The 15,338-nt window shown below is 45.1% G+C and overlaps 1 protein-coding gene across 3 annotated transcripts in view; it reads left to right on the top strand.

Annotated features, from left to right (window-relative positions):
- Positions 1-15,338, top strand: part of LOC121332607 (rho GTPase-activating protein 39-like) — a 54,104-nt gene that overhangs the window by 3,472 nt on the left and 35,294 nt on the right. For 2 of the 3 annotated variants that reach the window (XM_041398204.1, XM_041398206.1), the window contains exon 1: positions 1,316-1,341. The exons of the other annotated variant lie outside the window; for it this stretch is intronic. In XM_041398204.1, the coding sequence (XP_041254138.1) occupies positions 1,331-1,341 (11 nt within the window). In that variant the 5' untranslated portion in view covers positions 1,316-1,330. Of the gene's footprint in view, positions 1-1,315; positions 1,342-15,338 lie in introns of those variants that run through there. 3 annotated transcript variants of the gene reach the window in all.

Genomic DNA, 15,338 nt, shown 5'->3' on the forward strand with positions numbered 1-15,338 from the left:
CTGTTGTCACTGTTCCTCTAAACCTGCTGCTGAGCTTGTAAGCTTACCAGGGAAGTTTCCTTGGAATGAAATGTTTTAGGGTGACTGTCTTTAAGTGAAGCCAGGAGTTTGTTTTTCTCCAGGAGCTCTTCTGGCAGAAGCAGAAGAGGGGCTGTAGAAGACAAGGTGGTTGTCCTGTCTACCGTTGCTGCCAAAACCTTTTTAAGGTGCTTCCATCAGCAGGCCCAGAGCTAGCTCCTAAGGGGCAGTCAAACCTTCCAGCGTTTGCCTATGCAGATAAAGCCTGCTCTTTGGGAAACGCCTTCAGACACACCAGAGTCTTTTGATGGAAACTAATCAGAAGTTCAAAGGGAAGGAGTGTTTCCTCCTTCTTGTAGTCTCCTTTTCCAATGATTCTGTTCCTGCTGTACTCCCCAAATGGCTTTCTCAGTGGATGATGCAATTAGGAGGAGATGCTTGCAAGCTTTCAGCAATTACATAGGTCAGAAATTTAGGCTCCATCAGTCCTTCTCAAGTGGAGTGCAATTATTTGTGCTTTGTGACGTGTGTACACTTGTGTTTCTATAAAAAGTCCCCCAGGCAGATTAAAATAGTTCAGGAAGTGCCTCTTATCTGTAATAAAAAGAAATTCCAGAACAGGCACTGGGATTTGGTTTTAGCTTGATTCATAGGAGGTTCCCGAGTTCTGCTTTCATTATTGCATATTTAATGTTAATTCCTGCCTTCGCCAAGGAAGGCTGTTCCTGTGTAGGAAAGACAGCTTTAATGAACAAATAATTTCTTGTGCTTTTTAGTAGCTCAGTTGTGAGTATCCATTGAAGCAAGCTGTCTGTTTGATGAGTTTTATGCTTTTCATGAGGGAGAGTAATCTGCTTTGGATAGTTTCTTAAAGCAGTCAGTTCTTGGAGTGGCAGGAAAGTATTAACTAAAGCAGCAGCTGTGAGGTCCGTCTGGCTCATACATCTGGAAGAGACACTGTAGGTCGAGAGAAAATTCTTTTGTGCTTGGTCTTTGTCTCATGGGATAATGGAAATACCATTATTTGGCATATATTCTCTCATCCTAATTACTGTTACATGAGTTTGAGGTTGCTGCTGTAAGGGTTAAGTGTTTTATATTTCCAGTTGAGTGTAGCCCAGTAAATTCCAGTGTAGCTGGTGTCAACTGTCTTCCAGCTACTCTCCCAAGCTTTTTTCTGTGTGGGTTGTCAGCTGCCATTTTTTGGTTATGCAACTCACATAGCCAAGAGATATTTGGTAAACTTAAAATGAGACTGCTAGAGATCCAGACTGTTTGCTTGCAGCAAAGCACGGGAGAGGGAAAGGACTCTATGATTCCCAGGTGAGTGTTGGCATGGCAAAGGAGACATGGCCTCCCCCTCTTACATGCTTCAGGCAAAAAGAAGGGGCTTGAGGTAAACAGTATCAGCTTTAGAAAATTCTTCCTGAAAAAAAAAGACACTGAGAGATTAAAGTGCTGGAGATGCTGAGTTTATTTTTTTTTCAGGTTCTTTTGTCTGTTTGTACTTTAGGTCTTGTATGAAATTCCAGCAAGGGCTCTATGCTGCAGAGTGCTAGAACTTCTGAAACAAAAAGCTCTTAGTAAAATTATTTGCTGGCATCTTCATCAACCACCAGAGGCAAATAGAGGTCTGGTTCTCTAGGGAGGGTGTATTTTCTTACCCATCTTGTGACCTCTTGTACCCTTCTTACTCTGCTTGTGCCCAGCTCCCTGAACCAAGCTCTTGCTATGCTTTGTCTTCCTCAGTGGCAAGTGCTTCGACATGGGTGAAGATGAAGAGGGAGCACCCTGTGATCCTCAGATTTGCTGTGTGTTCCTGTCTCAGCTTGAAGCAGAGCAGTCCTGAGCCTCTCTAAACCAGCCTTTTTCTTAGCTGCAGGGTTTATGATCTACCAAAACCAAACAAGCCAAGAAGGGTTCCCCCACACAAACCTGTGCTGGGTTCACTTGTGTGTGTAACTTTGCAGCTGTGGGACACTGCCATAAGGCACTTTGCTGTGACAGATGGGGCTGTTTCCCACCTGGGCAAACAAGGTTGCTGCTTTTTGCCTGGAAACCTGTTACTGAGGCAGAAAAGACTCAGTGTAGTGGGATTTTGTGTCGTCATGGACATCATGAACTTGTGGCCCAGGGCCAGGTGCACTGTAGCAGGGATAGCCTCTTTGTTCTGTAGCTCTGGTATTTTCTGTTTGCTTTTGCTTGTGTCATTCATCTGGGAAAAAATAAACAAAGAGGCTTACTGTCTCCATCACTAGTGATACCAAGAAAATCCCTGCACAATGCTGCCTGATGAGCTGAGACTGAACTCAGCAAATCCCCTTTAACCACATGGAGTTCATCTGTCTTGGGTTTTTCTGACTCTGAGGCAGTGCAATATGTTGTGTACAAGCAGCCAGGGCTCAGGTTAGAAGGATGAATTGGTATAAAATATTTTCAGTCACAAAGGAAAGTCAGAGAAAAACTTACAGGAGACTTTCTAGCTGGATAATTAAATACAGGCCCAGGGAATACAAGTGCATGAGCTGTGCTGTGTAGTCTTGCTTGGAAAGGTTCCTCTGCACTGGCTGGAGTGGCTGACTCACATACTGTTGGAATTCCAACCTGCCTGCTGGTCCTGGCCACATCACCTGCTTCTCGCCCCCCTGCTCATCTGCTGGCACTGTTGTACCCCACCACATAGTGTTATCTCCTCTGGGCTTGTCGCCATATACTGTTGGTGCCATGCGGGAAATATCAAGTGCAGGGTTGTTTCCAGATGTGGAGTAAACTGCAGGTGGTCCCATTGTAATCTAGACACTGGGCCTTCCATTTAGGTGTTTAAATAGTAACCCAAGGTTCAGCTGTTACTTCAGACATGGTCACTTTGCTGTAAAGTGATAAATGCCATATTTGGTCATCTTCTGGTCCTGTACCCATTTCTTCCTTCTGTATATTGTAGTTCTTTGGTAGTCCTTTGATATCTACAGCTATCCAGCTGTGCATCAACCACATTGTTTTGCTCTACTTGGCTCCCTAGATCCAGTAGTTATGCTTGGGATTTTTTTTCTATTAGACCTTCCGAGTATTGCTCCAAGCTAGGTTGAGAGGAGAAGCTCCAACTGTTTTACGTATTCTTGATCATCACCGATGGACATGAAGTGAAGCAAAGAGAGATGGTGAAGTGGCTGTGAGCTGAGGTGCAGAGCCTGGAGTGGAGCCAGCATGAGTAGCGTTTAATGTAGGCCTGAGGACAGGTGCTTAGCATGTAGTAATGTGAAGACATATCATCTTGGCAATTTATACGCTGAATAGTCTGGGTGAGATATGGCTGAGTTGCATTTAATCAGCCTGGTAAAAAGAGTGTGAAGGAAGTAGCATTGGGGCTTAGAGGGCAACTTTGTGCTTGAGTTGGTGCTGCCCTTGGCCTCTCATCTGCAGTCCTGAGTTACAGTACAAATGGTGTGCAAATTTTGGCTTGGAAACTCCTTAGGAAGCTTGCCCCTGAAGTAATCTACTCTAATTTTCATTAAATTACTTTTAAAATCTCTGAAAACAATGGTGAAAAGCAAATATGCTCCTTTTTTGTACAGAGGGCTTAGAAGCTGCTGAGGAAATGCCTGATGGTGGTGTGACAATCCAGCCTAAATTTACTAAAGCTGTTGTTTGAAATTAGTCTAAAACACAGGTTTAAGAGTCTGGAGACTTCCCAAGTAGAAGTCTGTTTTGTCATGGCAATAAGCAGAAAAAATAAAAAAGACAGTGATGATCTGGAGGTGAGGCTGTGCACTGCCAGCGTACCTTTTTTTTTTTCTGGTTCTGAGTCCTGTTACCAGAACGGCTGAGTTCACTCAAGCAAGAGGAAACCATCTGCTGTTAGTTAGCAGGCTGAGTTATCCCTGTGACAGATTTGAGGAGCTCTCCTGGCCTCATGTGATGAGTGCTGGGGATGGGGAAAGAGTAGGAGGGGGTCATGGAGAGCACATCACTGAATCATCCGCTCTGATTTTAGTGTCCATTGTGCCATGACGTTATCATCCTGTTCCCTCTCCATGGTCTGTTGAGCCAGCTTTGAATGTAATGCTGTTGAAGAGACTTTGGCCTTGAATTCTAAACGCTGCTACAGGGGGAAGGCTGGCAGAGAGGTACTGTGGGCAGAACTTTCTCTAATGGTGACACTTCTTTGTGTTGATCTTGTTCTTGAAACAGAGAAGGCTCTATGAGTTAGGCTGAAATCACTGACATGCCCCTCACTGCCATTCTGGCTCCCCATAACTCTTCCCTAGGAAGGTAGCCTCTCAAAGTCCAATGACGCCTCCCCGTCAGCCATCTAGTGCTCTGATAGCTGAGCACTTTTATGCTTAAACTTTATTTGGTCTTGGAGGGATGAAATCACTCGCTATTTTCTCTTTAGATAAACAAAGCTGCTGCTGAGCTGTGAGAGCTGTCTGTACATGGAGAAAAGCTTTTTGGGTGCCTGGTGTTCAGTGAAGTTGTACTTGCTGCAGAGCTACAGGGAAGTTTCACCTTGGGCTGCTTTGTCCATCCCACTCTCCCTGGAGCAGGAAGCAAAGACTTCAGATGGGAAAGAGGGAACAGCATGGTGATCACCAAATGATTTAGTGAAACTACCCAGAGTTCAGCTGGAAATGCAAAAATTAATATCTTCCAGTAGTTGTTGTGCTCTGGCCTGGATGGCTCAGGTGGTGAGCTGAGCTCCAGAGGTATTGGTTTTGAGCTGCTGTGGAATCTCACTGGGGAGGAGCAAAGTTTTCTATTTTAGGGTGTCTCCTGATACAAGGTACATCTCGTACTCTGGATGAGAAATAAAATAGCCTCTGCAGCTGGCCCAGACAGCTCTGTTACCTTGGTCTTGCCAGGGCACATGGCACCAACTCCAAAGTGGAGCTGGGCTGCTGGGACCTGCACGTGTTGGGCCCTTGGTGCAGGCAGAGGAGGGCATGCAGTTAATTCCTGTTGCTTTGCTCAAGCCTCTGCTGCTTGCAACGGTGGTTATTTCTTCAAGAAAGAGCATGCGGGTGGTTGGAGAACAGACAAATTCGTCATGGAACTGCCAGCAGTGCTGCTTTCTTGACCTTCAAATTCCAGCTGGACCTGGCTTAAACACAGAGGTTTTACGGACTGCAGAGATTTGAGGGACTTTAGATGAATTAACAGTATTCCCCAGAAACTACCATTTTGGGTCTGTTTCTTATGGTAGGAATCTGTACTGCTTTGCCTATAGATCTATAGCTGTAAACCTTCCTAAATGGTGCGGGTGTTTGCCCTGGGAAAGGCAAATGTGAACTGGGGTATGAAGAGCTTTAACAGTGAGATGTGTCTGTGCTAGAGCTTGGACTGTTCTGTTGGCTCTCTGGGTAGGGTGGCCTGTCATTAGGACAGGCAGTATGTGGGCCCATGGACAGAAAGAAATGTTGGGGTGGCTGACTGTGGAAACTGGGTGCTGCTGCAGGGGGCATTCAGCCAGCCCCTTCTTGGGTGCAGCTCTGTTGTAGCAGAGCTCTCTGTGTTGCTCAAGATGCAGGACAGTATTGAGCTTCATCTTTCAACTTCACACTTTGCTAAGCTGTGAGAGAAGATGAGAAAAGGAATGAACAGCTGAGAGACGTAATCCTCACTTTTACTGTGCTTCAGGCAATAATTGATCCATGATGCTTTTACTTTTTAGATTAAAACCTGTTGCTGACTAAACTTGTTTTGCAGTTTGTTAGCCATTCGGCCCAGCTTTTTGTCTCATGTACATCTCCTGCCAAGGTCCTGCTGGCCTCAACCTTGGCTACAGCTCTGCACTCAATAGGGCTGAAAATAAACAAGGGAGAAGGTCTAAGCTGTGGCAGTTCCTTGGAAGGGAGGTGCTGTTGCAGGGTGCTGCTCTCCTGGAATCTTTTCTGCCCTTTGATGTCATCCTGCATTCCTCCTGGGAAGGAGAAGCCTTGACCCCTCTGCCTCTCACCTGGTGGGTGCCTCAGGAGGTGCTTTGTTTATGTAACATGTTTCCAGGTGGAAAAACATCTAGTTTTGGGCATCTGGAAACTGTGAATATGCAGTTACCTGTGAAAACTCAGTACATATATGCTGAATAGTCATAGTAATGCGAAGCCTGGGTTATGATGGGATCTTCATGACTGGCAGCATAAAAATAAAATAAATGAGACTTGTCTGCCTCACCCCAGAGCTGGTGTTTACTCCTGAGTCTGCTAAAAAGGGGCTGTTTGCTGTCTTGTACAAAACCTGGGATCCGCTCCTTGGCTAAAGAGGAGCTGATCGCAACTGAGGTGGCATAGAAAATATTTAGTGATTATATTACCAGCTCAGAAGAATGGGTACCTCCACCAAGAACAGATCAGACTTTTTTGTTTGGCCTTTTAAAGAAAGACACAAAAAAAGGGAAATGTGCAGGGGAAAGAAGGACAGTGGAATGACAAGCAGGCTTACCAAAAAGGGGAAGTTGTATCTAAGCAAGAAGACCAAAAAAACAGATTACATGTAAAATCAAAATAAGGTGGGCCAGATTAAGACTTTTGAGGAGTGAATTTGCCAAATATTAAACTTTCAAATGCATTGAAACCTTTTGGAAACTGGCAGCAGAAGAGATCAAAGTGTGAGAGGCACAGAAGATAAAGCCATCACAGAAAAATCTTAACCATTTTTGGCCATCTTGACTCCTGTGAAGGAGCTTTGCAAACTTCAAGCTTGCTACAGAAGAACTGCCAGAGAAGTTGTCTCGCATTGAACATCAGTAGAAATAGCTTGAGAGCAAAAGAGGAACTGATAAGAAACTAAGGAACAGATAGCATTTACTCAAGAGTGCCAAAACATCTTAAATCTGAAATTGCTGAGATACTTTCATATGTATCCTGCTGCTAAAGTGCCCTTGGTATCACATAAGTTGGTGGTGGCAAATGCAATAGCATTTTTAAAGGTTGAGAGTCTTGAGGAAGTTGAAGAAGTGGCTCAGTATTTGTCCATGTGCACTGCTAGGGAAGGGCTGTGAAGAGTATTCAGGGTTTCATGGACTGTTGGGTCTGACCCCTGTGCCTAAGTCTCTGCAACGAAGAACAAGTTTGCTGAAGACATGACCAATGTCTAACACTGCTTGGAGCAGTGTTAGAAAGGCAGTTGTAAAGGCAAGCCCTGCCTCTGCCTCATGGATCTGCTGGAGGTTGAGGAGCATGCTGTGATCAGGACCACTAGGCTTCGTGTGTCTGTGTTTTCAGACAGCCTTTGGCAAGTTTCTCTGCCAAAGGCTTTGAAGAAAGAGCTGCCATGGGCATGGAGGAAGGGTCTTGTTATGGACAAAGAGCTGGTGAAAGCACAGACTGCAAAGGGTAGGGCTTACTGGTCATTTTCCAGTCTGGGGAAGTCAGCAGCAAGGCCTGAGAAACTGGTGCTGTGAGTGTTTTGCGCCTTATGGGTAACCTCAGGTGAGTGCAGTGACATTCCCAGGTTTGCAGAGGATCCTCAGTTTCTTTAGTGGGTTGGATAGCGCACTGATGGTGAGGGAATCCATAAGAACCTCACAGAACTGAGGAAATGGACTGATAAATGATAGATAAGCTTCAGTATAGGAAAACATAGTGAACAGGGAAAAATTATCTGTACTGGACCTGTTTGATACTCAGCCTGGAACTAGTAGTTATAGCTTGAGAAGGAGCTTGGAGTCATTGACAGTTCTCTGAAATCATCAGTTCTGTCTGGGATGTTTGCCAAAGAAACCAATCAGTTTTGGTCACCATCAGCAAGGGAGTTGATACTGAAGCAGAGGGCATCAATTTGACCCTCTTTAACCGTTTGTTCTTGTCTTGGAGACTGCATGCTGTTCTGATTTCTGCATTGTGAGAAAGACAGTGGTGTTAGAGAGACTGTAGTGAAGATAATTAAAATTACTAAAGGGCAGAGCAGCTGCCTTATGAGGAGAGAGCGTAAAACTTACGATTCCTTGGTTTGGAAAAGTCTTGCACAGCAGGATCAAGGTATACAAAGTCATGAAGGTAATAGAATCAGAGAATGGTTTGGGTTAGAAGGGGTCTTAAAGATTACCTACTTTCAACTCCCTGTCATGTACAGGGGAGATCTTGGACTAGGCCAGGTTGCTCAGAGCGCCATTCAGCCGGGCCTTGAACAGCTCAGGGAATGGGCATCCATGATTATTCTGGGCAAACCCATTCCAGTGCCTCACCACCCTCACAGCAAAGAAGTATCTACCTTTCTAACTTTTTAAAAGTTGAGGACAGTGTTTCCCCTTTCTATGGGTAAGTTGAGTTTTTTCTACCAAGTCTGTGGCCCTAGAACTATGGGCACTTGGTGAAACCTAAAGGAGATTGGTTTGTAGCAGATAAGAGGAAGGCCATTTATTTTACACAATCTGTGATGAACTTCTGGTTTCAGTGTTCTTGGGGGTTGCGGATGCAAAAGGCATCATCAGGTTGAAAAAGTATTTGGGTAAACTTATAGACAGTCAGTCTGAAATAGTTACTAGGAAGAACAGCCAGCCATCTGCCTTTAACATCTGTAATACATGTGTGGGTTCTTGAGCAGTGAGGGAGAAGATGGAGAATGGACATGACCCGGCTTACATATTTTGCTTAACAAACCTCTTAGAGTGTCTCACCTGTAGGCAGAATGGAAGGGGCACTTGGTTTTACCAAAGGTGCATGTCTTACATTTCAAAGTTTCCAGAAACCAGCATTAAGTGAGAACATAAATAGGTGTGACATGTTGGGGAAGAGCCAGTATTGCTAAAAACTGAGCTACATGACTCCACTGGTACTTGGAAGGTGTTTCCAAGTATATGGCGGGCATGATCAAGTGGAGTGGTCTAGTGGACCTCACTGAAATGTTTCAGCACAGGGTGTCAAGGAAAAGTCCATCATGGGTGAATAAAATGGTTAAAAGATCATGTTGCAAAGATGAGGGTGGTCAGACTTTACAGAGGAGGAAAGTCCTGGGGGAGCCAGGCTGGGATCTCTGCTGCTCACAGTGTTTGTACCTGATCTAGAAATGGGGGTGAAAGTAGTGGCTGGGGAAGAGCAAATGAGGGAAGAAATCCTGAGCACTGAAATTCAGGAATGAGTTGAGGGTAACAGACAGTTCTGGAAAGTATCAGCACTCTGTGTGTGCTCTGTGCTTGGCAGTGCTGCAGTAAGGGAAGAGGAGGCTGGGAACTGCAAAGAGGAAAGCAAAGGACAGAATAGCACAGCATCCTTGTGATCTGCTGCCATGTTGGATATTGAATGTCAGGTCATCCCATCTTGGAAGAGGCCTTGCTTTAAGTGCTTCAGTTATTTGCTCTTATTTTTTTTATCGGTAGCAAATACGATGTATTGGGTGCGTAGTGTTTGGCAAATTAAGACTGTCTAGATGGATATCAAATAAAAAGCAAAGTTGAATGTGATGCAGTTTCTGCCCCTGTCTATCAGCCATGCCACTGCAGGAGGACAGGGAGTGGTGCCTGCTTTAATGTCTTCCTGAATTTGTCTCTTTTTTGCTATCTTCCGTGCCACTGTTGAAAGTGAAAAGCTCAGTTCTGGACTGAACACAAGCTAATAAATGTGTGGGTTTTGGTGGGAGAAAACAAAAGAAAAAAACAGCATTTTTGTTTTCTTGGTTTTGGGCACCAAATCAAGAAGTGTATTGTTCTCACCCCACTGTTCACTGTTACCATGTATAGCAATTTCTGCCATGGCAACACATATTTCCATGAACCAGCCAAGATCTTCCAGGGCTGCAACATAACTTCTGCTACTTGCTCATTGTGATGCTATTAATAACTGTGTTTCCCCCTGTCGTAGCCAGGAAGCTGCTTCTTCCTCATGGACCAAGTGCAAGGAATAAGCTCATTTAAAATCAATTGTGGGGAGAAGTGACACTGCGGATTTCCTGGCTTTTTGTTTTTTTGGTTTTTTTTTTTGTCTGGAGATCCTGTCTAGTGCTGCCAGCTCTGCAGCCACCCACTGCACTGTCTCTTTTGTGCCATTTATAAGAAAGTCATGTCTCAATTTTCTTTTTAATTCAGTTTATTTTTTTTTTTTTCTCTTTTTCATTGTTCTCCCTTCCTTTAAACCAGGACAAACAGATGATACATATTTACTCCTCCAGCTATGCAAATCAGCTTAAGTGTTTATCTCAGACTGACTTGGTGAAGGGGAGAACCTGGTGCAAATCAGACATGATCTGGGCCAGGCTCTGGTCTACATGATTTCTTTGCTTATCTCCTGGTTATTCAAACAAGATAAACTGAGTATTTAAACTTGCAGCTCAACTGTTCTTGGCACTAGTTGAATTTAGCGGTGTTTAAAACCCCAGAGTGCTTTAGCATGTGCCTGCATTAATCTTCTTTGAATTGGAACTGTGTCAAAAGTACCATCACCAGTGTGGTTTTTGGAACCTTTTAAAGAGCTGTGGAAAAGGTGAAACCTGGGCTTTTGCTTAAGAGGGTGTTCAGCCTGAGCATCTGTGAAGAGCTGCAGTGGGTTCCAGCCAGGGTTGTGAGTTGGTCCCCAGCTCTGGTTCTGGGTGTACACAAGTCACAGTTCTCCAGTTTCATCCCTCCAGAGGAAGAAGTTATTTTGCCAGACCTGTCTCCTCTCATTCGGGGAGTTCACTTTTCTTCTGCTGAAGTGTAGATATTAACTGTACAACCCTCCCTCCCTTTCCTCACCGACTTGAAAGTTTTTTTGGCAGTCTTGAAACTTGTGGCTTCGAATGTCACTGTCTTTGATATTGCACTTTCCCTGATCTCCCTGACCTGCTGGATTGATAGCCTACTGTCATTAACTGAGAAAAAAGATACAGTGAAACCAGGGAATTCTTTATCCTACTGACCTCCTTGGAGAAGCTGAAGAAATGAACATATGCCCTGCAAAAGGTTTGTCCAAAGCAAGGAGTAATTGTGATGTCCACAGTGCGTGACTGCATCCTTCTTTTATTGCTGCTCTCCCCATTTATTGGGAGGGTCTGTTCAAGGTAGTACCTCCAGAGGTGCTGCCAAGTGCTGAGTCTTCCTGGGGAGGCATCATATGCCGTGCAGGACTGCCTCCTTCTGCAGCCCAGCTGGTTTTTCCTGAGCATCTCCAAGAAACAATGGAGACCCTTTTTGAGAGCCTTCAGTGACTGATGCAGTTATTGGCCACGAGCTGCCTTCTTGTGGACTCTTGGGAATCATAGAATATGCTGAGTTGGGTGGGACCCATTGGGGTCACTGAGTCTACAACCTCCTGGCCCTGCATAGGACACCCCAATTATCCACTCTGTGCCTGAGACCGTTGTCCAAATGCTTCTTGAGCTCAGACAGGCTTGGTGCTGTGACTGGTACCCTGGGGAGCCTGTTCAAGTGCTCAGCCACCTGTTGGGTGAAAAAGTTTCCTGATATCCAACCTAAACCTCCTCTGACTTCATGCTGTTTCCTCAAGTCCTGTCACTGATCACAAGAGAGAACAGATTAGTACCTGCCCCTCCATGTCCTCTCATGAGTGTGTTGAAGACCACAATTAGGTCTCCCCTGGTTAATCCCACCTTTGTTTCTATGACATGGTGAGAGCAAAGGCAAATTTGGAGCTTTAACTAATTGCACTTTATTTTGTGAAGTCTTACATCTGTGGAATTGAAGAGATGTTCCGTTTCAAAAAAGCTGTGACTGTATTTTAAGGCAAAGTCAAACACTTCAGTCTTTGTTTCTCATTAAATCAAGCCAGAGCTTGTTAATGACAAAGCACTGGAACTATAGATAACTAGTATTTTGGTTTACTTGGAGTTCAAGGTGTTACTGTAGTCACTGCTGGTCTTGCAAAGGCAAGTGTGTAACAGACAAAACAGAAGCTGAAACACAGCTCAAGGGATGTGACTCGCCCTGTGATGTTGTAGAGACAATCAGGAAAAGAATGTCAGTTTGGGACATCAGTTAAGCATGCCTTTCCTTTTGGAGGAAGCTTTTTTAATTTTAGATAAGAACAAAAGACAAGATAAAATAGTCAAACATGGGCTGTGTTTTTCATCCCAAACGAAGAATTCACTTGCATCAGTTAAGCATGCCTTTCCTTTTTTAATTTTAGATAAGAATAAAAGACAAGATAAAATAGTCAAACATGGGCTGTGTTTTTCATCCCAAACGAAGAATTCACTTAGGGATAGGTGAGCTTTCCAGAGCTGGAGCTGTGCATAGAGCAGGGACCCATATACTTCCCTGTGGGGCAGGCATGCAGGAGGGGAGGCTCTGGGGTTGCAGGAGGGACCAATGCTGTGGGTACAGTGCATTTGGCTTTGCAACATCCTGACTCTGTTGTGTCTGATGTGCTTGTAGTTCAGCAATTCCTATAGGCAAAACAAATGGAAGAACCTCTTTTCCATTATATATTTATTTTTCTTGCTTATTGTTTTATAAAGAGCTTATGAACTTTGTGCCTGAGGTTTTCAGCTATTTACTTACTATCTCGCCTTCTTTGCCAGAGGAAATTGATGTGTTTTGGACTGAAAATCTTGACACTGAAGTGGCTCCTCTGCACAGAGTCCTGTTGGGATGAGCTTCCTGATGGTATCTCACAGGAGGACGGGAGAGAGTTGTTTGTTTGAAGACAGTTATTGCTTTGACTTGCTGCCAATGTGCTCCTATTCTTTCCTTTGACTTGCAACCAAATTCCTCTGCTAGCCTGGTATTGCAGTGGTTAACTTGAGTCACACATAACAATGTTGGACAGCTAATACTTCCAAGAGCTTCACTGCATCTGTTCTCTCATGATTTTTTCCAACAGAATTGGCAGAGACAGCTGCAGCTGGAGAGATTTGCTGAAGAACGAATAACCCTAAAGAAATTATGATGAAACACTTATATTTGTTTTGTGCTTTTAGCCCACAGTGTTTTGTGGACTCTGCTATCTGAGGAATTACTTGATCCCTTGCTGTCTGTGGCTATGTTGTACATGAGTTTTCAAGGGACCCTGTTTTTCAGCTCATAAATGACTGGTAGCCCTTTAAATTAATAGAGACAGAGGGCCATCATTTTGCTAATGTCACACTTCTAGAATTTTAGCTGCCTCAGATATGTAGCTTTGCTGAGTGGTGCTTGAAAGCACTATGCTCTGTGATCTGGCTGTTTGTAGGGCATCCTCTGTTGACACCTGGGGTGAGACTGTCCAGTTGTGCACGGCCTGGCAGTGCAGGTTCTCCACCCTGTAATTACAGTCTCAGTCTGCTGTTCCTGACCACTGCCAGCTCATGTTCTGCCTTTAGAAAAGCTATGGTTGTCATGTTTTTTTGATGATCTGGTGGAATTATTTTTGATCAGAGGTGGGTGTCTTGAGAGGTCCTTAAGTCCCCAACCCTGCATGCCCTCACTATGGTGGCTGTTTGGTCCTGAGGACCTGGCTGATGGGTTTCCCTTTGCTGGTTCTGGAAGTATCTTTTCTGTTTCTGTCTTCCCCATCTTCACCCTCTGACACTGTTCAGAAATCTATGTAAATATTTCATTGTCCTTACTCAGTGTTCCCTACTGCAGCAAAAAACTATCCCTGTGCATGATGCAAATGAGCCTTGGGAGCTGGCTACTTACTTTGTCTATTCTGGCTGCTATGGGTTCTCTCTTCCCTTCAGTGAAGATGGCACAAGATGGTTGTTCTTTTGCCCTCCTGTGTGGGGAATCTGTGCTGCACTGCAGTGTGTTTTATGTCTGTGCAGTGCCTGTTGTGTCACTGAGCCCAGGATGATCCATGTACAGAAATGACGAAGATCAGTCACTGCTGAGTCCTGCTCAGTCCTTCCACAGTGTACAGGTTCTGGATTGCTCCCAGGGTACTGGAGCAATTACTGGGTTTATGTGGTAATGTGGCTTTTCTAAAACAACTTCTGATCGGAGAGTGTCCTATTCCCAGACTGCTTTTTTTGGCGTCAACTGTCTGAGGCAACAGCTGCTGTGCTGGACCCCTGGTTGCAAGGGCTTTGTGGCAATGCTGGGAGGAATCCCTGAAATCAGTAGCGGTGACACAGGAGGCAGTGAAGAGTAAATCTCAGTCCTGAAGCAAGCCAGGACAGCAAGCCAGATAAATCAAGACCTTTGTCAGTAATTGTAGGATGACGGGGCAATGATTGCTGCTGTGTCCTTGAAATAGCAGGGATATCATTGATGTGATGTTGCTTGCTTTGGCCCAGAGAGAGCACTTGGTATATGCTGTTTCTCCAGGGCTCCGGGCTCTTGCCGTTCCTCATTTTGGCAGGTACAACTTCTTCAACTCATACCTGCAGCTTAAGAGCATGATGCTCTTCACACAGGGTGCAGTTTTGTCAGCATTGGGAAATATCATCCTGCTTCAGGTCTAGTTTACTTCTGTTCAACAGCTGCCAAGAGGTAGTGGGGTCTTATCGGTCTGTGGAGCCATATTCAGCTTTCTAGCCACTGACCAGGATTTCAATGAGCAGGTAGTGCTAAGAGGTACTGTGGCCCATTGAGAAGACTGGAGACTCAGGGGTTCCATCTCCATCCTTTCCTTTTGTTTGTATGCATCCTCCTTAAAGAAACACAAACAGCCCAGACCTGATTTTAGAGTTTCATTCATGCAGGGAGGCTCTTAGCTGCTTTGAGTACCATTGTGGGCAGATCCTGTATGACTTGGTGCCTGCATACAGTCTCAGAAGAGGATAAAGTTTAGGTCTGCTTCAGCTGGCATCATGTGTCTTAGATTCATGTGTCCCAAGAAGATATGGAGAAAGTAGATCTATTACCCTGGGTACCTGCCTGCAGAGATTTACACTCCTGGAAGGATGTGGCTGGTGCACCTGGTGACGATTTTGCATGAGTCCTGCTGCCCCCTTTGGTGGGACCCTGTACAGGTGGGAAGACCATGGTGATGCTTGCAGTGTGCCTGCATGAATCCTCCCCGAAACTAGGGACATCACCATGGGAGCAATGGGAAGGCATCAGGCTGCCTCCTTGGGGCTGAGGCCAACATGCTGCCATGGGGGAGCACCAGGGGTGGAAGGTAAACAGTATGCATCCCAGCCGTGGTCGTCGTTTGTTGCTGAACTGGCAGGTTGTCCTGTAATGCAACCTAAGCAACTGTAAAATATTTTCGCTCTAAGTTTTCCCATTTAAATCCTGTCTGTTGGGGACAAAGTCTAGTTATGAGCATGTTGAGGTGGGATGCAGTCACTGTCAGGTACTGTGGTGCTACTGTTGGTCTCAGTCCTGGTCCCAGTCCAACAACAGACCTGACCACATGTCCTGGGATTGATGCAGCCTAAGGCTGTGCAGGTAAGAGGCCAGCACCGAGCTGTGCCATGTCTCAGCTTCCTGCCAGGGCGCCTTGTGTCCCCTGGGCAGGGACCATCCTGCT

This window comes from Onychostruthus taczanowskii, unplaced genomic scaffold, assembly GCF_017590055.1.
Source record: "Onychostruthus taczanowskii isolate IOZ18803 unplaced genomic scaffold, ASM1759005v1 scaffold142, whole genome shotgun sequence".
NCBI lineage: Eukaryota > Metazoa > Chordata > Aves > Passeriformes > Passeridae > Onychostruthus > Onychostruthus taczanowskii.